Below are 24,973 nucleotides of genomic sequence, written 5' to 3'. Positions count from 1 at the left end.
AAATTAATATTAGTCTTTAAGTTTTTATTTTTATTTTTAAATATATGGCTTCATTTTGTAGGTAATATATTTTCGACAGGGTCATGAAGCTTATATTGAGGCTGTCAGAAGAAATAACATTTATGAACTGAACCCTAACAAGGAGCCATGGAGAAAAATGGATCTTAGGGTAAGATGATGTTATTAAACATTCAGCACATATGTAATTAAATTACTTCTAAATCCATTAAAAGAACATGGAGGCATAGCTTTACATTAATTTCTTACTTAAAAACATTTCTGTTATTTCCTGCTAAGCCTTAAGATGTAGCAGAAAGACGTAACATTTATCAGTGGGCAGTCTTTGTATGTTGCTGCTAGGCATGTAATATTCTAAGTGCCTTCTAGGAGGGCAGCTTTGCAGTATGTATCATTAATCTTAAAATGTGAATGCCCAGGACAGATTTTTCAGAAGAAGTGCAAGTTTTCAAAAGAAGAAATACCAATTGGAAGAAAGGCTCACCCTCAGGCATAATTGAGAAACTTCAGCTCCTCTGTACTTAGCCAATTTTGTAAAATTTATTTATTTATTTATTTGTTTGTTTATATATTTAAAGGAAAAAATGCCAAAAGTTTTAGCAAGTTAGCAAAGGTTTTGGTTTGTTAACAGTTATTCAAATTGGTGATAAGGTGCATGAAACAGCCCAGGTTTCGTAGCGGGTATCTTGGCAGTTGGAATTGAAACTGAAAAATATTTTTAGACCTTTCAAATCTGTGATCTTACTTATGGTAATTTAAGAAACAACCAGAAATGCATGCAAACTTACGATCAAGGCAATTCTATATCATTGTACATGGAAACAAAAAATTCGAAAAAATCTAGATGTCCCACGATACTGAATGAATCAAATCATGGCATGTTTCACACATTTGACTACTATGTAGAGTCTGCCATATAGTTGAGGCTTCTAAAATATCTGTTGAATGAATGATTGTTAAATTTTCACCAGGTGTTCAGGAAAAATGGCACGTGAAATGCTGTTACGATAAAAATTTAAAGACACGTAGTCAAACCATATACTTGTATATTTTCGATACTTTCAATAACTGTTAGAAGAGGAAAAATGGTTTAACAAAGATAAGCTGTTCTTAACACTCACAGTTAACTTACTGGCTGTACTTCTATGAATTTGGCTTTTGATACATTCAGATTTATTTATGTTTGTTTCACTTATTACTGCGTACCTAAGTAAAGTTGATCCTCATTATTCACGGTTTCCATATTTGCGAATTTGTCTATTCGCTGTCTGTTGTTTGTAACCCCCCCAAGTCAATACTCAGGGTGCTTTCTGGTCATTTGCAGATATGCATAGAGTGGCAAAAAATTTGATATTGCTTGACCAGCATGTTCCCAGCTGAGGTTGAACAAGGTGATGCCTTCTTATGTCAGCTCTCACATTGTAAATAAGTGTCATTGTTGCGGTCTATTCAATGCCACTTTAAAAATTTTTCACATTTTTGTGCTTTTTGTTGGTGGTTTGCTGTTTAAAATTGCCTCCACGCATAGTGATAAAGTGCCATCTTGTGTTCCTAAGCACCTTACGGAGAGTATATGTGTGTTAGATAAGTTTTATTTAGGCATGAGTTACAGCGCTGTCAGCGTTGAGTTCAGTGTTAATGAGTCAGTGACGTGTTCCAAATGAGGTGTCTCTCAGCAGACATGCACATAACTCATGGTTATACATTGACTGGGGGACTGCAGTGTTATGACCAGAGACCGGTAGGAACCTAACCCTCTGTTTCCTCCGGAGCGCTGGGTAGGTGCCCACTAAGGCAGTGCCGCTTCAGTGTCCAGGAGGCTCTGTAGACATAACTACTGCGAAGAGCCAGAGTCAGCCGAATTTAGACTTGTGTACTTTACAACAACCATATATTCGTGCAGGGAATCAATGGATGAACAATCTCTTGTATTGTTACTGTGAAGGAGATATGTCAGGGGAAGACTAGTTATGGCCCGTCCATTGGTGGGTACCCCGTCATGGTGGGGGGGGGCGACTTGCTCATGTTCACTGTCCTAGCCCTCCTGCTGGACTAGGTCACGGCACATAGTAGTAGATCCTCATATTTATTGAAATATATTAGGCAGATGTTTAATCTGAAGTTTTTAAAGAATATTTACTAAACCAAAAGCTTACACATTTTGATTTGTATGATACAAAATTATGTAAATGAAAATGTGTCTCTAGGAAGAAAGCCAGAAGGAAATTCAGATTGTTCACAATGGTTATCCTTAGATACTGAGCTGATAACGTGATGTGTGTATTCTTTCTTACACATTTTAGGTGTCCTCCAGCAGTCCCCCCTTATCTGTAGGGAATATGTTGCAAGACCCCCCCATGGGTACTGCCAAACCCTATATATACTATGTTTTTTTCTATACATACATGTGATAAACTTTAATTCATAAATTAGGCACGGTAAGTGATTAAGAGCAATAACTAAAAATAAAATAGAATAATTATAATCATATACAATAATAAAAGTTGTGTGAATGGCTTTGGGGACATTATTAGGTAAAGGTCACTTGCACACAAGCGCTGCGATACCGAAACAGGCGTGGATCTGATAACTGAGATGCCACTCAGTGACCAGTGGCCGGGCAGGGATGGAGATGCCGGCCAGTGTGGAGATGCCGGGCCAAGGGCTGATTCACATCCCAAATGGGGCAGAGCAGGGCAGCAAGAAACTTGACTGTGCTACTCAGAGCGGTGCACAATTTAAAACTTACGTTTATTTCTGGAATTTTCTATTTAGTATTTTTGGACCATAGTTAACTGTAGTCACTTGCACACAAGCGCTGCGATACCGAAACAGGCGTGGATCTGATAACTGAGATGCCACTCAGTGACCAGTGGCCGGGCAGGGATGGAGATGCCGGCCAGTGTGGAGATGCCGGGCCAAGGGCTGATTCACATCCCAAATGGGGCAGAGCAGGGCAGCAAGAAACTTGACTGTGCTACTCAGAGCGGTGCACAATTTAAAACTTACGTTTATTTCTGGAATTTTCTATTTAGTATTTTTGGACCATAGTTAACTGTAGGTAACTGAAAAGGCAGAAAGCAAAACCACGGGTGAGGGGGATTACTGTATTTTCTAAAGTGACTCTATACATTAGAAACAGCATTAAATGTCTATTTTCAAAAAGATGGGAAGCAAAAATGATTGTAATTACTGGTAAATTAAACCTGTCCACTGGTTTGGAAGCCTAAATTGTGAGTTGACTAAATTTTGCATTATGTAGAGAATTAGTCTGGAAGAATTACTTTATTTTAACCATTCTTTTTAAAAAATCTCTTAAAGGATCAAGAATTGGTCAAAATAGTTGGAATACGATACGAGGTTGGGCCCCCCACACTCTGTTGCCTCAAACTAGCGTTTATAGATCCTGCAACTGGAAAACTTCTGGACAGATCCTTCTCTATTAGGTATGTATGACCGTTTCCGGTGGGATTATTGCTGATGAGCATGCCTTTCCACTGAGCGGCGGGGGAGAGGGTAGACTCCCGTGGTTGAAGTTCTGATAGATGGAGTAAAGATAGTGTTGAAGTTCTGATTCTAGGAGCAAAAATAGAGGTACTACAGCAACAATTAGGTACTGGCATGTTTTACAAATTTTTCCATGCTGCTGAACTGTGTGCATAATTCTGGCTTGGAGGGGAAATTGCTCCTGCTTTTGTTTTTGAGAAAATGTTGGGATAATTCGCGAGGTAAAGCTGTGTTGTCCAGTATGGTAGCCATATGTAGCTGGTGAGCCCTGGAATGTGGCTGGTTAGAAATGAGTGGGATCTCAGTGTGCACAGTGAATTTTGAAAACTTGGTGTAAAGAAAAAGAACGTAAAATAGCTCATTATTTTGTATTGATTATGTGGTGAAACAATATTTAGGATATATTGGGTTAATTAAAATACAATATTAAAATTTCACTGGTTTCTTTTTATTTTTTTTAATAAGTAGTCAAAAATTAAAAACTACATACATGGCTCCCATTGTATTTCTGTTGGACAGTGTTGCTCTAGATTATAACCTGATGATCTTTTCTTTGTGTTTAGATACCATGATATGCCAGATGTTATTGACTTTCTTGTATTGCGTCAGTTTTACGACGAAGCAAGGCAGAGGGATTGGCAGTCTTGTAAGTCTGTCCTCACTGGGTTTTATATGCCTGTAGAAATTAGTCTGTCTTTTTACTGTAATAAAAGTGTTTGGGTTGTGGTACAGCTTATTAGGGTGGGTGCAAACATGTCAATTCTGGAAAGAATTATATATATAAGTCACTGGTAAGTATATTTAGCTTAGGGCTTGGTACTTCCTACTTCTTAGCTGACTTTTTAGCCAAGCAGTATTTCTGCTTATGGTATGTGACATTTTGAAGGGATTATTTCTTACTCGTTGATTATAGTCTAGGGTAGTAGACCTTTTATTTCCCTTCAGACTTCTCCAAACTGCATGATCTCTAATTATCTTTAACGTGACACTGGTTAATTCACAAAATTATCCTATGATGTAAAACAACCAGAAAGTTGAAAAATGCGGGTTTCACACAGGTAATGTTCTGGTATACCAGAATATTTTACCTTTGATATCATATCAACCCAGATTTAAATAGTCTGAGTTAAGGGAACCATTCCTTTAAAAAATAAAAAAGTTCCTGTAATGCTTATGCTTTATAAACATGATGTGTATAGGTGTCCAGAAGAAGTAAAATGACGTGAGCGTGGGCACTAACTACATGGTGCCCATTTAGGGCGGGCTGATGGGCTCACTTGCTTAGATTTGTGCAGGTCATTCATCTCTTCAGGACATTGTTGATGACTGTAGTCAGGACAGGTAACACCAGTTAGCAACTGTAGTGCCTGTTTCACAGGTGTACATTTGGTGTTACTTTACAGTAGGGAATGTTATCTTGGGGAGCTCATATGTTGAGATTTACTTCAGTCACTTAGGATAACTTATTCTGCTGTCATCAGCTTTGGTCTCTTGTTAGAAATACCAAGTTTTGCCAGGCTGTGTCATCTGGTGTACACATTCATAAATGATGTTAAGATCGTATTAGTTTTTCTAGTTTCTCCCGCCCTTTTTGACAGATAAGACAAGCAAGTACCTTTTAGATAAATGCCCTCAGCCATCCCTGTTTGAAACAAAGATTGTCAGAGTATTGCTGTTGTTAGTAGATTATTTTTAATGGTAATATCTGAACAAGTAATTAAGATTATTTTGGGACTAGAGGTAAAGGAAATTTTTCTTGTAGAAAAACATCTAGCCACACCACACACACGAGATAGCTGGCATATGTAGGAATTAACAAATACAGCCAAGTCCCAAAGAACTTTAGGTTTCTCATCTGCTAATGTTTTTTTCCAGCCCCCATAGCGTGTAGGTCAGAAGCTCTTACTTTGTTATGCCAACATGGCCATTCAAAATGTTTTTAAACTTAATTCTCTACAGCTAAATTTTAGAAACAGATTCCCAATTGCCCCTTAAGTTTGGTTGTTTATGTCTTATTTTTGTGGTTGAGAAATTAGTGTACCTGTTCTTTTATACTAATTAACTCATTTTTGCTTCCCTATAAGATCTTACCCATTCTCCTGAAGTTTGAGCTGTGCTCTTAGAGGAAGTACCTTGTTTCTGTTTGTACTGTATTGAGGACGTAGCAAGAGTTTATCCTTCTCTTGAATAGCCAAAATAGGTTTATTTGAAAATTCTTAATGGAATAAAAAAACCAGTTTTTACCATGAGAAAACTAATTTGTATGGCTCCTTTTAATTTAAAGTGTTTGACACTGAAGAATATTTTTGTCTAAACTGAATGTGTCTTCTAGTATTAGATAAGTAGGAAAGAAATATATTATAAAATTAATTCTTGGTATCAGAAACTGGCTTTCTTATAACCATTTGTTTTTATATTAGGCATCTCAAAATGAAGCCACTGGATTTGTTATTACCATAATACTTATTGTAATAAATATTGTAATTGCTATTTATGCTAAATTAGGTTATTTACATTACAGACAAAAACCCTGGTGTTATATCAAATTTTTAGTGTATGGCTTTCATTTAAAATGTTAGAAAAAATTTATTAAGATTTATTTCTAAAGTTGAAGTTTCGTTTTGGAATATATGTTAATGAAATATTTTCAAAAGTAGAATTTTGTTAATGGTAGAGAGATGGGTAGAGGGATGAGGGGCTTACAGGTTTTTAGTGATTTTCATGTAGAAGGTACATGGAAGTCATGTTTACATAAATTTGAAAATATATTAAACATAAATTTGAAAATATATTAAGAACCTTAAAACATGTAACTGACATTGTGATACTGCTATTTTATACAGAATTCACTGTAAGGATACTCTTTAGTAAAGAGTCTTGATTCTTTGTGGGTATTATGTAAATATTCTCTTAGGGGTGAAATGTAGCTTTAATTTTGATTGATACTGTTTTCATAAAATTTTCCTTGAAAAAGAATTGTTAATCTATCAAAGAATTACTAATGCGGTGTAATTTCTTTTTCTTACTGTTTTTGTTTTGAAAATGGTGGGAAGGATGGGAAGGAAGAGATAGGGTATTATAGCAGTCTTTGTTTCTTTAATATGTCAAACAAAGATCAAATACAATTTATTTCTCTAGAAGTGTTATAGTTGTAGGGTACATTTAGAAATGTGTATGATTTAAAACCCCTGAAGTCCATTAAAGTATTTGTTCCACAGTTGGTTTGCATGTTATGCTGAGATAATGGGATATGTGGATGTTTCATTCTTTGAAATAACAAATGTGGAAGTGTTGAGGGTAGATTTAGATCTAATTTTTATTATGAGATCTTAAGAATTAGAACACTTTTACATGAAGACACTTACATAGGAACAACTTTAGAATAATCATGGATTAAATTCTAATCATAGTTACTTTTATAATTTGTTTTATTCAAGAAATGTTATATTTCGTAAGTATATGTATTTAATACACTTATTTTTATAAATTAAAAAAATTGCTTTCAGGTGTACAAAGCAACATGATGATGAGACATTTACACTCCTCACAAACTGATAACCCCCCTCCAAGTTTATCACCCCTCTGACATCGTATATGCTGTTACAATACCACTGACTACATTCCCTATACTGTACTTTACCTCCCATGAATACGCACACACATACACACACACACACACACGTATATGTGGATATATGTATTTACTTATAGTTGACATTCAATATTGTTCTACATCAACTTCAGGTGTACAGCGCAGTGGTCAGACATCTACACAATCTATGAAGTGATCCCCCTGATAAGTCCAGTGCCCATCTGCACCCCACATAATCGATACAACATTAATGATTATATTCCCCAAACGATTTCCCATCCCTGTGACTATTTTGTGACTACCAGTTTGTACTTTCTAATCCCTTCACCTTCTCCCCCATTCCCCAACTTCCATCTAGCAACTGGCAGTTTTTTCTCTGTATCTGTGTCTATTTGTTTCATTTTAATATACTTATTGAACAAATGTTTATTGGTAGTATACATTGTAAAGGATTTTTGAGTTTTCTTAAAATTTATTCATTTTATGTTGCAAAATCTAACAGAACTTACTTTGGAGTGGGAATTTGGATCCACTAAACAACCAAACCTGGCCATAGATGCTTTAGCCTATTACGTTGTATGGTTGTATATCTTCAGTAAATGGCTGAGTGTGACATTGTATCTTTTTCACATCTGTTTGACTGTAGGTTGCTGGGAGGTGGGGAGGGATGGCTGATTTTAACAGAAAAATATACTTTGATTTCTGTTTTATCTGTATCATATGGTGTTTTAAAAATGTTAGTGTTGCAAATTGGTGTCTGATTGGTCATCTCTCTTCCAGGTGACAGGTTCCGTTCTATCATTGACGATGCTTGGTGGTTTGGGACGGTGCTCAGTCAGGAGCCCTATCAGCCACAGTACCCCGATAGTCATTTCCAGTGCTATGTTGTTAGGTCTGTATGCAGAAGGAAACGAATCAGTACAAACATTTGTTCATTGTGGCAGGTGGTTGGATAAATAACAAGATAAAAACAGTCCCGATTAATTGTCATGACGTCATGTCAGTCTCACCTCTGCAGTCTCTTGCGTGGCTCTGTTGTTCCCCGCTCACTAGTACCCCCTTGGTGCAGTCTCTGACTGCTTCCCCGGGACCATTTCTGTAGCTTCCTAGTATTTCCCCAGCCTGATAGTGAATGCTGCATCATTGTCTACCAGCACATACCACATCTTTTCCTTTGGTCAGAAAATGTGTGCTGCCTTTCCATTGGCTACATAATACAGTCCACGCTCTGAAGCATGAGTCACATTCCCAGCCTTCACACTGTCTGAGTTTTTCTTTACTTACCCTGGTCTAGGCCACACAGGATTTCTGGTTTTGTCCTTGAGCTTGCCATACATTTTTACACTTAGTTTTTGTAATGTATCCTTCTAACATTTTATTACTGTTAAATATTTAAACTTTGACCACAATGAGGTTAGTTTTCATATTTTCTATCCTTCTGTTTACTCTTGTAGTGGATACCTAGTTATTAGCCACAAGTTGACTTTATGGAAGGCTAACCAGACTTTCCGTTTTAACAGGTGGGACAATACTGAAATTGAAAAGCTTAGCCCATGGGACATGGAACCAATTCCTGATAATGGTATGTAATTGTTAAATAATGAAAGTATTTTACCTTTATGTTTCTAATTTTTTATCTTACTAAAGCACATAGAGCAAATTGTATTCTAAGAAACGTTTTCAAATTATGGTAACTGTGAGCTTTATTAAAAGAAGTCAAGAGAATTATGTGTATGTGGTTCATTAATTCTTACCCTGAGTTCCCACCCTGGTTCTGGCTGTATCTTAGTGGCCTATGTAAGTCTGCTTCAAACTCTTCCGACTGCCTCATGCAGCCTTTATTCCCTTGTGCTCATCCTCACCCCATTATCTTTGTTTGATCTTCAAAGAAAAGTTCTAACTTGACTTCCACCTGTCTTCTGCTTTACCTCAGCTTGTCTGTCTTACTATGGATCATCTGCTCCCTTCCCTTGAGAGAGAAATGTCTCTGTTCCAAAGCCAGCCTCTTCCTTCAGTGCAGGCCATCCTGTTGCTTTCAACTTCTGTCAGACATGGCACTTAAATGGAGTTCATTCCCTCCAAGAATTTTCATTTCCTCCTTCCTTTCTCCATTTGAGTTCGAATTTTTCTCTTGTGCCTAACAACACTTATCATTTGGCTTTATTGAACATTTTATCTACTGAATTATTTCCCTCTACCTAGACTTTTTGAAGGGGTGCTCTGTGTCCTTGCCTCCTTTTCTTCACTGTCAAGCTTTCTTTTACACTAGTGTTTATTCAACATAAAAACATACAAAAGCTTTTGTGCTTATACCCCACCATTCTTTTACATGCGAAGTCTTTGTTCCATGAGTTTTTCCTGTGTCTGCCCTAGGGGCCAAGCAGACCCTATTCCTGTGTGTTTTACTCTCTGACATACCTTCAACTACCATGTCTTGCTTTAATTTGGAAATAAAGATTTTTATGGGAATAAGGAATTTTCTTCCAAAAATGTTTTTCTAATAACTGCAGTCTTGAAAGCCCCCAGTGACCCCCTTTGTTAGGTTTTCATTTGAGCTCAGTATCTTACAAGTACTAGGAAATGAAATTTTGCAGTGCAGAAAGCGTGTGATAGATAAGTAAAAACCAACATATTTTGAGGTCATACTCTGTTCCTAAGAACTCTGTATCAGTTCATTTAATCTGAGGTATTGATGCTCTATTATTAATTTCACAGATGAAGTAACTAAGGCTCCGAGAGTTTGCGGTAACTTGTTTAAAGTCACACACACATCTAGAAAGGATAGGAGTTGGGATTCTAACCCAAGCCATCTGACTCCAATCAGTGCTTTTAACTCCTGTTTACAGCTGCTCTTTTGTAAAAGATGGTACAAATCAGTGAAAGCACTTAAATAAATTAATGTTAATGAGGCCACTAAGACTTTAGAAGAATTGTCAAAAGACATGAGCAGGCAGAAAAATTAACGTGGAGGCATATGAAGAGAGGCTCGTTGTATTAATGTTTTTGGAAATGTATATTAAAATATCAATAAAATAATGGTCTTACCTATTGTATTGTTAGATGGATAAGTTTATCTTCTAGTCCTGTTGACATTTTTTTCCTTTTATTTGTAATTTTCAAGAAAAAGTTCTCTGAACATTTATACTGCCTCTTGTTTGTTAAAATGTGCACTTTCATCATTATAAATTTTTATTGTACTTTTCATATTTCATTTTGAAATAATTTTAGATTTACAGAATGTTACAGAAAAAGTACAAAGAATTTATGAATACCCAGTTTTCTCAAATGTTAACATCTTAGCTAACTATAGTGCAACTATCAAATCAGGAAATTAGGACTGACGCCATTCTAATCTGTAGACCTTCACATTTGGACGAAGGTCTTAATGTCCTTGCACACATTGGATTTCATTGCATGTCTTAGTCTCTCTGAATCTGAGATCCCTGAGTCATTCCTTTATCTTTCATGACCATGACACTTGTGAAGAGTACTAGCCAATTATTTTGTATATTTTTCCTCAGTTTGGGTTTGTCCAATGTTTCCTCATGATTAAGTCCAGGGTTTGCATGTTGGGCAAGAGTGTGAGAGAAGTGATGTGTCCTCAGTGCTTCGTAGCGAGGCACGAACTATCAATTTGTCTTGTTCCTGCAGATGTTAGCTTGGATCCTTTGATGTAAGTGGTATCTATCAGATTTCTCTGCTATAAAGTAACTACTTTTTCCTTTGTAATTAGTGTCTTGTTTATGACTTTTGACAATTTAATTTAAATATAGTGTATATTTGTTCTTTGATTTTTTTCTTTTTGTTTTCTTTTAATGGAATTCATAGTTGATCCACCTGAAGAATTAGGAGCTAGTATTTCTGTCACTTCAGATGAACTAGAGAAATTGCTCTACAAACCACAAGATGGGGAATGGGGTCAGAAATCAAGAGACGAAGAATGTGAACGAATTATTAGTGGTATAGATCAACTTTTGAATCTCGGTAAGTTTTTTTAGGGTGAAAAGTTTCATGTTTAAGCTTTCTCAAAGGAGTATTTTAAAACAGTATCATAATTGTGGTTGTGTTCATTACTATAATTTCTGTTTGTTACCGTTTGGAGTGTTAAATTTATCTCTGTTTCACGAATGAGTTGTAGAGAAATGCCACTTAGAGGTAATGAATTTATTGATAAAAATTCTTCTGTCTGCCTTTACAGATATAGCAGCAGCTTTTGCAGGGCCAGTTGATCTGTGCACATATCCGAAGTACTGTACTGTCGTAGCTTATCCAACTGATCTTTACACAATTCGAATGAGACTTGTTAATCGATTTTACAGGTTAGTGGAAACCTACTTTAAAAATAGTTTGAAAAGATATTTGGCCGTACTAGCTAGAGTGCAGAGGTGGTAGTTGACAGTGAGCGTGGTGGAATGGGGACTGATTAACATTATTTTCTGTTTCATTTTTGTCTTTCATTATTGTAATTTTTTGCTCATGTAAAACATTGTGTTAGGTGCCTATGGGTAGGTGTGTATAGAACCTAGATAAGAAAAATAACCAGATTTCATTCCTCAATCTTTAGTGGTCTGTTTTGCTTACAAATTATGTTAAGTAGTTAGAAATTACACACACACTCACACACAAATATATATATATATACATACATACATATATATGTATATATATATATATACATACATACATATATATGTGTGTGTGTGTGTGTGTATGAAAAATTATCATTATAAAAAACTGACTTCTTGAGTTCACATTGTTGGTACAGATTATCTCTGTGGTTGGACATGGAAATGTGCATTTGTCAGAAACCACTTTGTCGGTTTACAGTGAGATTGACTCTTAGGTTTCGGTGTGGAACACATTTTCTTCATTGAATTTCAGCAACTTCAAATGCCCCGTTAGGCAGTGTGCAAAGGGAGGGTTGCTCTGTTGGTTTTCTGGATGTGATTAAGTGATCTGTTAAGATTTCTGGTCCTTAGATGTATTCTTTCCAGTCCAGCATCTAGTGTGACTGCTTATGACTGTGATCAAGTTGACAGCACTAAAAGGTTATTCATTGTTACTTTGCACTTATGGTTTAATTAATATAGAATGCTGGCTTAACATGCTGGATTTTTCACTTGGTTTGTCTTTTCATTTTCTAAACCCTAAATTGCCTACTTTTTATTTTAAAGGAGGCTATCTGCATTAGTTTGGGAAGTCAGATATATAGAACATAATGCCAGAACATTTAATGAACCTGAGAGTGTAATTGCAAGATCAGCTAAGAAGATAACTGACCAACTTTTAAAATTTATCAAGTAAGTGATCTCATATTATAGATGTGGGAAAGTGACTGCATATTATGCTCTTGAAACCATTCAGGTCTTAAATTTTACTCTCTGAATTATACACCCTTTTAATGTTTTACTGTAAGTGACATTTCTTTACATACTTATTGTGATTATAGTTTCCGTAAAGGAGTAAGAAATTAAAGATTCCAAACTTTTCTACTTTTTTTTTTTGTAATTTTGCACTGCAGAGACTTGCACTGTGTATGTCTTTTTTGTGTACATGCCTGGTACAGTGTCTGTCGGTCTCTCTGATAATGTGTTTTCTAAACTGTTTTTAGAGTAAGTTGGAGACATTGTGACACTTTATCCTTTAATGTTTCTTCCTGTATCTCCCAAGAACAGGAACATTCTTTTATATAATCATAATACAGCGACCACAGTCAACAAACTTTGTTTTTATTGAAAGAATTAATATACTAGAGAAGATAATTTATAAACTGTGCCATCATTTTCAATATCCAGCTGCAAACTGGGGAATAACTGATTCCAGTCTATCTCACTTTCCTGCGTTAAATCTGTCCTATGTCTGGAGGACTCAGACTTAGTCCCTGTTCCCCAAAACTTGCTTCTTTTTTTCTTCAGGACAATCACATACCCATTGTCATCTCCGTTATACCTGGATGTCCCTATTTTAGCATTCTTCTTCTTTGTGTACAGTGAGATTAAGATATAATGTGCTTTAATTTCTATTTCTTTTTTTCTTTCAATTATGTTTTATCTCAAATCAGTCATTTTTCCTGGTACTGATTGTATGAATATTATTAGTGATGATACTTAGAAAAACTAATTCGTGTATTCATCCAACTGAGGCCATACATATGTTATTTCTGGATTATCAGCTTAATTTCTGTACATACTTAACAAAAAAAAATCTTACCTTCATTCAATGTTCTAAGATGGTCAGTTGTTTCCACAGAAGGTGGAGTTTAAAATCCTGATATTTCTCTGCTTGAAGTTAGTATGCTTAGTTGGGCAACTGTTTAAATCTAACCTGTAGTTTGAATCTTTGACAACAATAACTACATCTGCATACAGTTAAAAAAGTGAAAAATTGTTTTTTAGGGATCAAGACTGTACAAATATCTCAGAACTTTCTAACACTTCTGAAAATGATGAGCAAAATGCAGAGGATTTGGTATGAAGTTTGTCAATTTTACAATAATTTTTGTTAATTTCAAATGGTACCTTGAAAATAATAAGTAGAAAATGTTGATTACCTATTATTAATTTTTGCTATATTCCAGTGAACAAATATAGAGCACTTGATACAAATACATTTTTTAATTATCTAGATGGTCAGTGATGTAATTTGTTTTAGCCAATAATTGATATCAATATATCAAACAAAATATGTCCAAATGAATAACTTAAGTGTGGAATATGTTCTCTTTCCAAATTTTAGCTAGAGGTACATTAAAGAAGTACCTTGGAAACATTTTTGGTAAAACCAATATCTGTGAGTTGGATTGAATTGTAATTAAGAATTAGTAAACACTTAATAAAAATCTTTCAAAAAAAATTCCAAATAAAAAATTTAAATCTCAAAAAAAAATATATAGTGAACTTTACATTGCTAAAGTACTGTGCAGTCCTTCACTCAAGATGGGTTTGAAGTGTCAGTAAAGGCCAGTATCAGTGATGTGGTATTACTGCACTTCATACAGAATCAGGCTGTCAGAGGGAGTTGCTGGAGAGATATTCTTTAAAAACAGTATAGCTTTAATTTCTACACCAACTTTTATTGTAGTTGACTGATTTTTATGGTAATTTATATTGGAATAAAAATTGATATAGTAATATGTGATTTAGAGAATAAGAAAATGTGTAGAGTACAAAGTCCAGGAACTGTAAAAGACTGTTTCTGGGGTTTATAAATAGAGATAAGACACAAATTTAAAGCTGCTTTTTATAGCTATATTTTGGAATTAGTGCATGGAATGTAAAGGGTTATTAAGAGTGATTGGTTTGTTGGAATCTGCATGCCACAAAGATCATCTGATAGAGTTTGTGTTTTGAGATTTTGTGAAGTTATAACGCTCGTAAGACCTACTGTCTTTGATGTGTTTTTAAAATTAAGATTATTACATTTCTAATGAGAATATTAACACTTAAGTTGCCCTGATTTTTATTCCTAGGATGATAGTGATCTTCCTAAAACATCTTCTGGGAGAAGGAGAGTAAGTTAATCTGCCTGATTGACCTTTGTTGTTTACTTATTCTTTAAAATCAACCTAAGTTAGGTGTAGACTTTTGAACATTACATTGATGTATGTGAATATTTTGTAAGAGTAAGGGGAGCAGTTACTGAAAGGGTGGATAGTTAGGTAAGGTTTAGTGGATTTGAACTGTGTTCTCAGAATGAGATAAAGTTAGAAGGGGAAATTCAAAAAGTAGGAAAGTGTGGCATGTCAGTGGCCAGTGAGGGCACTGGCCTGACTGGTGTAGAGGCTGAATGTTGGGGAGTGAGCAAAATGGCTGTATCTGGCTGTGACGTTGGGAGCAGATTATGGTGATATTGAAAAACCAAGGTTTTCAGTTAAATTAGAGAATCAGTTACACAGCCAAAATTGATATAATTAGATTTTGAGGGAAAAAAGGGTAAGTATTAAAGGAAGTGAGTTAAGAGTTCATTGCAAGAATCTAGGCCTGAAGGTTGAGAACCTAGTCAAGGATAGTGTTTGCTTGGAATGGAGAGGAAGGGAAGGAAATGAGACCTTTTAAGGGGAAAATTAAATAGCATTTGGTGACTGAACCTTTTTTTACAGTGAGGATTTGTTGGGGGGATGTATGGAAATAAGTTTGGGATATTGGGTACTTAGAATTGTGGTGTCACCAGCAGAATTCTTGAAGTTCTAATGTAATATGTTAATTAAAGGTAATTAAGATAAAATACTCAAAATAATGTTAACATTTAAAATTTCACCAAATGCTGCTTAAAGTTAAACTTTTGGTAACAATTTTCATAATATGCTTGCCCCAAATAGCATTGAAAAGTTAGACTTGAAATATTATCATCTGATTGTCATTTTCATATAATTGTCCCCAGTGGTTAGTTTCTGTTTAGAATTTGCTATGGCTGCTGTAGCAAATTACAAATCTAGTGGCTTAACTAACAAAAATAATATGTTACAGTTCTATAAATTAGAAGCTTGACGTGGATCTCACTGCGCTAAAATCAAGGTGTCAGCAGGCTGTATTCCTTTCTGAAATTCTGGGGTAGAATTAGTTTCCTTGCATTTTCCAGCTTCTAGAGGCTCATGGCCCCCTTCTTCCATCTTCAGGCCAGCAGCGTGACGTCTTCGCCTGACTCTTCTGCCTCCCTCTTAGAAGGACCCTTGTGATTACATGGGACCCACCCTGATAATCCAGGACAGTCTCCCCATCTCAAGATCATGCCTTTAGTCACACCTGCAGAGTCCCTTCTACCATATAAAGTGACATAGTCACAGGTTCTTGGGATTACGATGTAGACATCTTTGAGCCATTTTTCAGCTCACCAGATTATCCATTATTATACTTCAAAATCTGTGAAAACAATCTCTGAATTTGGAAGATAAGTGGTGGAATGAAAAATGTTTCTAGATTAACAGATGTGACATTATTGGATTTTTACAGAAAAGTGGGTTTTCTCAAAGTAGATAGAAAATCAAATACCATACCGTAGTGTGACTTTGCCAAGACTGAAAAAACTTGCTATTGTGAATGTATTTTTAGGTCCACGATTGGAGGAAAAGGAGCATCAGAGCAACCAACTATGTTGAAAGCAACTGGAAGAAACAGTGTAAGGAATTAGTGAACTTAATTTTTCAATGTGAAGATTCTGAGCCATTTAGACAACCCGTTGATTTGGTTGAATATCCAGTAAGTTGCCATTGTTGGAATGTTTGGGGCTTTTCTTATTTTGTGTAGAGGAGATTGGGGTAGAGGTATTTAAATTAAACTTTTACAGAGTAACATGTCTAGGCTTCATGTTAGCTTTTTCTCTTACCACTAAGTCAGCTGTAGAACAGTTATGTAATGGAGGATTCTACATGATTATCTATTATCTAAGTAGGCCTAGCCCCAAGAAAAATATAAATTGGATAAAAAAAAAAAATGTGTCTTCACTCCAGTAATAGTGGAATGGAAAATGACCTTTAAAAAGAAGTTAGATTATAAAGCACAGGTATACTATAGAAAGCTTGGAAGGAGATACAAACCATTCCATATCCTGCTACCAAGTATAATATTTTTGGTATATTTTTTACCTTGTCTTTATGTCTGGGCCTTTTAAAAAAATTACTAATGGTTCTTAAAGTCCTTCTAATTTATTTTCTCTTCTGTCATTTTGAATATTTAAAAAATCTGATGCACTTATATTTCTAAAAGCAGGAATTGAATCTTTGAACTAATTATTCTTTTTAAAACCTAGGACTACAGAGATATCATAGATACTCCAATGGATTTTGGAACAGTAAGGGAAACTTTAGAAGCGGAAAATTATGACAGCCCTTTGGAATTTTGCAAGGACATCCGGTTGATATTTAGCAATGCAAAAGCATATACACCAAACAAAAGATCAAAGGTAATTTTACAAGTGGTTCATTAAAAAGAAAAATGAGAATGTGTGATCAGTATAATGATAATTTTCCACTCAACTGGTAGAAGTTGGAACATTAAAGATACGTGAGTAGAGTAAGACTGTTAAGAATAGAGCTTCCACCGCTGCCCAAATATCTGCTATGGCTACCTTGCAATTGTTTTCCTTTCCTAAAGTTTTACAAACAAATGAGGATTGGTGAGAATGAGGGCAGCAGTGAAAAATGAACAGATTTAAATTTGATATGTAGAATGAGAAAACTCTTCAGACATATGAGAATCTTGAAAAGTGATTGGAAACTTATTGATAGAGGCTGGAAGAATACTAAAAGTAAGAAAAGGAAAATCTGAAGGTAGGGGTGTGACTACTGATGGCATGCCAATATTTTGGGGAGTATATTCCTAAATTTTTGTTAAAATGTTATATGTTGGGTAAGTTTTCAGAACTTGTCAAAGCATAATAAATATACAACTGCACATATACTCGCGAATTTTCACAAACATCACAAACCCTTATAGCCAGTGTGCTGGGTAATTTAAAAAAAACAATAATAATTTGAGAAGATTTTAAAGTAAAGCACTTGTTTGATATTGTAGCACTGTCTCTTATCAGTGACTATTATTGCTAATTAATCATTTTGCCTTAATTTCACTTTCCCCTCATTACTTACTATCATATTCCTCCTGCAGTACTAATTCTTGTGTCAATTAGATAACTCTTTTGTTGCATTCGATATGCAAATTGCTTATTTGATCCACTTAATAGTCAAGTTTAGCATTTTTCAAGCTTGTGTTACTGTCAATATTTAGCATTTGTATGACTGTTTATTTCCAGAAAAAAAATTTTCATTCAAGTCTTTTCCTCCCCTTTTGTTTAAAATACATGTTTGAGGATTTATACCATATAACTCACCATTTAAAGTATTCAGTTTAATGGTTTTTGGTATATTACATTGTCAGATTTTCAAAATTGTGGATTTTCTACATAACAAAATATTTTAACCATTTTAAGTGTATAATTCATTAATTACAGTCACAATACTGTTCAACCGTCACTGCTGTCTATTTCTAAAACTCTCTTATCACTCCAGACAGAAACTTGATAACCATTAGGTGATAACTCCACATTTTCCCCTTCCCTCAGCCCTTGCTAGCCTCTAATCTTTCTATCGCTGTGAATTTGCCTATTCTAGATATTTCATATAACTTGAATACTACAGTATTTGTCTTTTTTGTGTCTAGCTTATTTCACTTACAATGTCTTCAAGGTTCATCCATGTTGTAGCATGTATCAGAACTTTCTTTTCATGGCTGAATGATGTTCCATTGTATGGGTTGGGTATATGGCGTTTTGTTTATCCATTTATCTCTGGATGGACGCTTGAGTTGTTTCTAGTTTTTGGCTGTTGCAATTAATTCTGCAGTGAATATTGGAATACAAGTATCCGTAAGAGTTCTTGCCCTCAGTTTCCTTGGGTATACACTAAAGAGCGGAATTGCTGGTTTATAGGGTAATTTGTATGTTTAGCCAAACTATTCCATGATGGCGGCACCATGTTACATTCCTACTAGCAATGAATGAGGATACCAGTTTCTCCACATCCTGGCCAGTATTTGTTCTTTTCTTTTTTAATTGTAGCCATCATAGTGAGTGTGAAGTATTATTTCATTATGGTTTTTGATTTGCATTTCTCTTATTACAAATTGTAACTGGGATTTATTTTAATTAAGCATAGTAAGACATGCAGAAACGGAAATGATTGTCATGAAGGAAGAAGTGTGTACTCACAGATCTCTAGAAACAAGAAGGTGTGACATACCATATAGGGCCACACAGGGATGGATCAGCGTTGCTCAGTAGGCAGAGGGGGAGGAAGGGGGGTGATCATGGGCGGTCATGGCTCAGAGCATATAGTACTGGGGTTTTTGCAGGAAGGCGAGGCTGGGCAAAGTAAACATTTTAGGATTGTCTGGCTTGAATAATTCTGGGAGTGTTGGCTTTTGGGGGTGGTGTCAAGATGTCTGGTTCCTGCCCTGGGGCTGTTTAGCATAGGGGGATGGATATTGGCTTGGTGTATAAGAGTTTGATGAAGAAGATGGATGTGAAGTCTAGACTGATTGTTTTGTATGTCGAAGGCATGCTTGTAAGAGCCCTCTGTTATCTCTAGGAATTAGCTAGCCATGGGAGGGGACAGTCTCTAGGATCAAGTCTCCAAATGCTAGAGCATCAGAATACAGAAAAGAAGCAAATGTAGTCAGTACATGACGGATGTTGTATGTCTTTTCACGTGCTTCCTGGCCACTTGTATGTCTTCTGTGGAGAAATGTCTATTCAAGTGCTTTGTCCATTTTCTAATTGGATATTTTGTCTTTTTGTTGTTGAGTTGTAGGAATTTGTTGATATATTCTGGATATTAAACCCTTGTCAGATAAATATTTTCTAAATATTTTATTTCATTCTGCATTGTCTTTCCACTTATAATGTCCTTTGATGTACAAAAGTTTCTCATTTAATCTCTTTTTTTCTTTGGTCTTTTGTGCTTTTGGTTTCCTGTCTAGGAATCATTCCCAAATCCAGTGTCATGAAGATTCACCCTCTTGTAAGAGTTTTGTGGCCTAGGTCTTACATTTAAGTTGTTGATCCATATTGAGTTAATATTTATATGTGGTGTAAGGTAGAGGGTCCAATTCATTCTTTTGCCTGTGCAAATACATTTGTCCCAGCACCACTTATTGAAGAGACTAGTCTTTCCCCATTGAATGAACTTGGCACCCTTTTTGAAAATCAGTTGGCCATAGATACGTGGATTTATTTCTGAACTCAATTCTGTTCCATTGGTCTGTATGTATGTGTCTGTCTGTCTGTCTGTGCATCTATTTGTGTCAATACCACAATGTTTTGTTGACTGTAACTTTGTAGTCAGTTTTGAAATCAGGAAGTATGAGTCCTCCTATTTTGTTCGTTTTCAAGATTTGGCTACTGAGGGGTCCTTTAAATTCATTGTGTGTTTGGGGAATGGCTTTTGCCATTTCTGAAAACGTCCTTGAGATTTTTGTTGAGTGTGATTGTGTTGAATGTGTAGATTTTGCTTTGCGCAGTGTTGACATCTTAATAACGTTAAGTCTTCCTCTTTCTTACCAGGGGATGTCTTTCTATTTATTTAGGTCTAATTTCTTGGAGCAATGTTTTTTAATTGTCGGTGACAAGTCTTATACCTCCTTGGTTAAATTTATTCCCAGATAGTTTATTATTTCAGATGCTATTTGAAATATAATTGGTTTTTTAAAAAATTTTATTGGGGAATATTGGAGAACAGTGTGTTTCTCCAGGGCCCATCAGCTCCAAGTCGTTGTCTTTTAGTCTAATTGTGGCGGGCACAGCTCAGCTCCAAGACCAACAAGGTTGCTGTTTTCAATCTTTAGTTGCAGGGGGTGTAGCCCACCATCCCATGTGGGAACTGAACTGGCAACCTTGTTGTTGAGAGCTTGCGCTCTAACCAACTGAACCTGCCGCCCCTACAATTGCTTTTTAAGTTTCTTTTTATGAGTATTCATTGTTGGTGTATAGACACATAACTGATTCTTGTGTGTTGATCTTGTACCCTGTAATTTTGCTGAATTGTTTATTAGTGCTAGTAGCTTTTTTGTGGAATCTTTGAGTGTTTCTTCGTATGTAGAATCATGTCATCCATGAATAGAGACAGTTTTACTTCTATCATTCCAATTTGAATGATTTTTATTTCTTTTTCTTTGTCTAACTGCTCTGACTAGAATTTAAAATATAGTGTTGAACAGCAGTGGTGACAGCAGACATCTTTGTCTCATTCCTGATCTCGGGGGGAAAGATGTTCGGTCTCTCACCATTGTGTATGATGTCAGTTGGGTTTTTTATACATGCCTTTCTCCATGTTGAGCTGATAATTTTAAACATTTTTGTTAAATGTTTATTTTCAATTCAAATGTTATTGAATTTTACATGAACACTAATGAGGAAACATGAAAATGGTGATAAGACAGTCATGTTTCAAACCTAATACAATTGAAGAAAGATCACTCTTGTTAAAACTAGTGACTTAGGCTAGACTTCAGGTTTGAAGAAAAAGAATAAATTTATGCAGAAAATACTGAAAATAATTGTTAAAGATCCTATCAAGGATTGCAAATTTCACATCTATTCAAGGTTCTTTAGTGTTAGAGTCTCTCCACCCTCCTCCGCCATGCATCAGAGTGATTGATATTTAGCTTTTGAACATTAGACTTTTGTACTTTCGGGAAGAATTGCAGACAAGTAGAGAGTACTTCCTGTAAATCCATAGCTGGACCAAAAATTACTTCTAGTAGCACTTAATATCACATTGTTGTTCTTTTAAAGATTTGATGTTATTATAAACATTTTTTAAACATCTTTGGGGCCGGCCTGGTGGTTCAGGCGGTTAGAGCTCCATGCTCCTAACTCAGAAGGCTGCCGGTTCGATTCCCACATGGGTCAGTGGGCTCTCAACCACAAGGTTGCCAGTTCAATTCCTCGAGTCCCGCAAGGGATGGATGGTGGGCAGCGCCCCCTGCAGCTAAGATTGAACACAGCACCTTGAGCTGAGCTGCCGCTGAGCTCCCGGATGGCTCAGTTGGTTGGAGCATGTCCTGTCAACCACAAGGTTGCCGGTTCAACTCCCACAAGGGATGGTGGGCTGCGCCCCCTGCAACTAGCAACGGCAACTGGACCTGGAGCTGAGCTGCGCCCTCCACAACTAAGTCTGAAAGGACAACAACTTGAAGCTGAACCCTCCACAACTAAGATTGAAAGGACAACAACTTGACTTGGAAAAAAGTCCTGGAAGTACATACTGTTCCCCAATAAAGTCCTGTTCCCCTTAAAAAAAAAAAAAAAAAAAAGTGTATACGTTCAAAAAAGAACACAAAACATCTTTCATATATATATTAAAGTTCTAGGGCATATTTTCTTCTGGATGCAAGGTATCCTTTTGTCTGTAATTCATGTTTAGGAGTAAGTGGCATCAAAGGCAGTCAGATTACAAGTAGAGACTCGTGTAAAAATGCTTTTGTTCCCTCATCCCAAGGAGGGAAGTTTTGCTCTTTTGCTGCCTAAGTAGCAGTCTGAAAACCAGCCAGCTTCCCCTCTGACTTCAGGCAAAGGGGACATTTTTGGATTTGTACATATAGATATGAAAACTGGAAAACCCAACATACTTCCTCTTCCTTGCAGATGTCATTGAAGCAAAGGGGTGGGAAATAAAGTAAGTAATGGCCGTTATCTATAACAGTGATATAATAGATGACAAGTACCCTCTGATTACAGTCTCTTGGAAAAATATTTTAAAAGATATTTTGTGGTTACAGTTTTGCTTTCATATCCTTGCAGATTTATAGTATGACCTTGAGATTGTCTGCCTTATTTGAAGAAAAAATGAAGAAAATCTCCTCTGATTTTAAAATTGGTCAAAAATTCAATGAAAAACTTCGAAGGAGCCAGAGGTTCCAGAGACGGCAAAGTTGTAACCGTGTCAACCAGGCTAACAGAAATGTCAGGTGAATTGGTTATTGCAGCTTTGTATGCAATTCTGTAAAATTTCAGGTTTTGAAAACATGTTTGCCTTTATTATACTAAAAATTCTTAATCATTTTAGAATACAGCATATTCAGAAAAGCATAGTCTTTTTTTTTTGGCTTGAAAGCAATCTGTATTTAGAGCTGTGGCGTTGATCTGTAATTACATTAATTTATAAGCATTTAATGAAAAGCATCAATTGAAAAAACTTTATAAAAGATTATTTAAAGTGTCATTTTTTTAATAAGATTTTTTTTTTTAATTCAGAAAGTGTAAAGTGATTATTATGTATGGCCATTGAGCATTTGATTGTGTATGGGAAAATGTCCATTAGAAATAATGTATTATATTTTTACTGAAAACTAGTGGTAAAGAAGAAATAAAAAATGCAAGGTTTATTCTCTTTTATCAGCAATTTAATACTAATTTATATTCTGCCTTCTTTGACTATGTAACATATTAATACCAAATTTACAGGTTTTTTAAAGCATTGGAATGTGAAAATTGAGTTATTCAACGTTTAGTTTGTTTCCATTTGCAGTTTGAGTGTGTACTTTGCTCTTGCTGGGTGTCTTCATGACGGTTCTGGGGATTAACACTGTGCATCTCAGTTCAAAACAGCCTACTTTGGAGTAATACGATTTAATTTCTATAGATAAAAGAATTTTATTACAGCTTAGTTCCCTTCCCCTCCTTATTTGTGCTGTACTGTTGTACATATTGCATCTTTATGTTTTATGCAGTTGTCTCAAATCATTTAAGAAAACAAATACTGCTATTTAATTTACCTACGTAATTACCTTTCTCAGTGGTCTTTATTTCTTTTTATGGATTTGACTTAACCTCTGGTGTCATTTTTCAGCCTGAAGTCCTTTAGTACCGTGTTTCCCCGAAAATAAGACCTAGCCCGACAATCAGCTCTAATGCGTCTTTTGGAGCAAAAATTAATATAAGACCCGGTCTTATCTAACATAATAATAATAATACCGGGTCTTACATTAATTTTCGCTCCAAAAGACGCATTAGAGCTGATTGTCTAGGTCTTATTTTCGGGGAAACATTGTACCCAGCTTTTGTTGTTAGCATATAGTAGCAGATCTGGAGTCTGATGTTTTCCCTCATTGGTGGAGGTTGCTGCTGGCTTTGTTTTGTCAATTGACTAGACTAGTTTCTGTAGTCTGTCTTCCCTGCAGTGTTTAGTTGCTGAAGTCTGCTCCTTTTATAAAATTAAAAAAAAAAAAATTGGGGGGGGTGGCTGGCCCGGTGGCTCAGGTGGTTGGAGCACTGTGCTCCAAATGCCGAGGTCGCCGGTTCGATTCCCACATGGGCCACTGATCTGCGCCCTCTATAGCTAAGATTGTGAACAATGGTTCTCCCTGGAGCTTGGCTGCCGTGAGCAGCTGGAGGTCGGCGTGAGCAGCCGGAGGTCAGCGTGAGCTACCGAGGGCTGCTGTGTGCTGCCGTGGGCTACTGTGTGCCGCCAAGAGTGACCGGTGGCCAGCGTGAGTGGCCGGCAGCCGGCAAGAGCTGCCTTGAGCTGCTGTGAGTGGCCAACCTATGACTGGCGACCGTTGGCCTCAGCGGGGGTGGGGGCTCATAACACCAGCATGGGCCAGAGAGCTGTGTCCTACACAACTAGACTGAGAAACAATGGCTTGAACCGGAGTCGGGGGGCTGGGGGGAGATGGAAGAAGGGAAAAAAATTTTTTTTTCTCGATCCTGTTTCTCTAGATGTCTTTGCTGGCTCAGCATAGTTCAGTGGTCAGCAACTTGTCCTTAAACACTTTTAAGTAAGGCTTCCACTGTTTTCTGAAGGGGTCTCTGTGTGAGGTAGGCAGACCTCAATCTTTGCTTCTATTTTATCAGACATACGAGTCTCAAGGTCGGCCAAGGATGACTAATAAATAATAATTGAGTTCTCTCTAGTCTTTCTTGAATATGTATGTAAACCCCTCCATCCCCAGGAAGATGTTTCAAAGACTCGAAGATGGTCTCAATCCCTAAATCTTCCTTTTAGGTTTCTGGCTGAATTCTTTCTTGCTGTAACCATTATATTTCCAGCAATATGTTAAGTGGCCTTGAGCATGTACCTTTCCTGTGGGTCTGCCATATCAGGGCAGCTCCCTCCCCTGCTAATCCCGGTCCTCAGGGTGGCAGGCCACAGTATTGGGGGCGTGTATGTGACTGCGGGGAGCCTCAAGTTAAAACGCCAAAGACGCCACAGGTTTTATTTAGATTCAGACTTTTTTCTTGAATAACACTTTTTAGTTTGTCATATGCCTTTAATTACTTTCCAGAGTTCTGAAATGATTGTTTTGGATTATTTTGTCAGCCTTATTTTTTGCTTTTTGGGTGAGATGATTTGCTGAGGTCCTCATT

The 24,973-nt window shown here is 36.3% G+C and overlaps 1 protein-coding gene across 2 annotated transcripts in view; it reads left to right on the top strand.

Annotated features, from left to right (window-relative positions):
- Window positions 1-24,973, top strand: part of BRWD1 (bromodomain and WD repeat domain containing 1) — a 102,674-nt gene that overhangs the window by 58,630 nt on the left and 19,071 nt on the right. For both annotated transcript variants that reach the window (XM_033087606.1, XM_033087599.1), the window contains exons 25-37: window positions 62-169; window positions 3,340-3,464; window positions 4,089-4,171; window positions 7,898-8,009; window positions 8,638-8,699; window positions 10,946-11,101; window positions 11,316-11,436; window positions 12,292-12,417; window positions 13,513-13,585; window positions 14,586-14,627; window positions 16,165-16,311; window positions 16,862-17,014; window positions 22,409-22,575. In XM_033087606.1, the coding sequence (XP_032943497.1) occupies window positions 62-169; window positions 3,340-3,464; window positions 4,089-4,171; window positions 7,898-8,009; window positions 8,638-8,699; window positions 10,946-11,101; window positions 11,316-11,436; window positions 12,292-12,417; window positions 13,513-13,585; window positions 14,586-14,627; window positions 16,165-16,311; window positions 16,862-17,014; window positions 22,409-22,575 (1,475 nt within the window). The remainder of the gene's footprint in view (window positions 1-61; window positions 170-3,339; window positions 3,465-4,088; window positions 4,172-7,897; window positions 8,010-8,637; window positions 8,700-10,945; window positions 11,102-11,315; window positions 11,437-12,291; window positions 12,418-13,512; window positions 13,586-14,585; window positions 14,628-16,164; window positions 16,312-16,861; window positions 17,015-22,408; window positions 22,576-24,973) is intronic.

The sequence above is a fragment of the Rhinolophus ferrumequinum genome, chromosome 2 (genome assembly GCF_004115265.2).
Source record: "Rhinolophus ferrumequinum isolate MPI-CBG mRhiFer1 chromosome 2, mRhiFer1_v1.p, whole genome shotgun sequence".
Lineage (NCBI taxonomy): Eukaryota > Metazoa > Chordata > Mammalia > Chiroptera > Rhinolophidae > Rhinolophus > Rhinolophus ferrumequinum.
The sequence above is the reverse complement of the archived record's forward strand: the minus strand, read 5'-3'. Positions and strand labels throughout refer to the sequence as shown.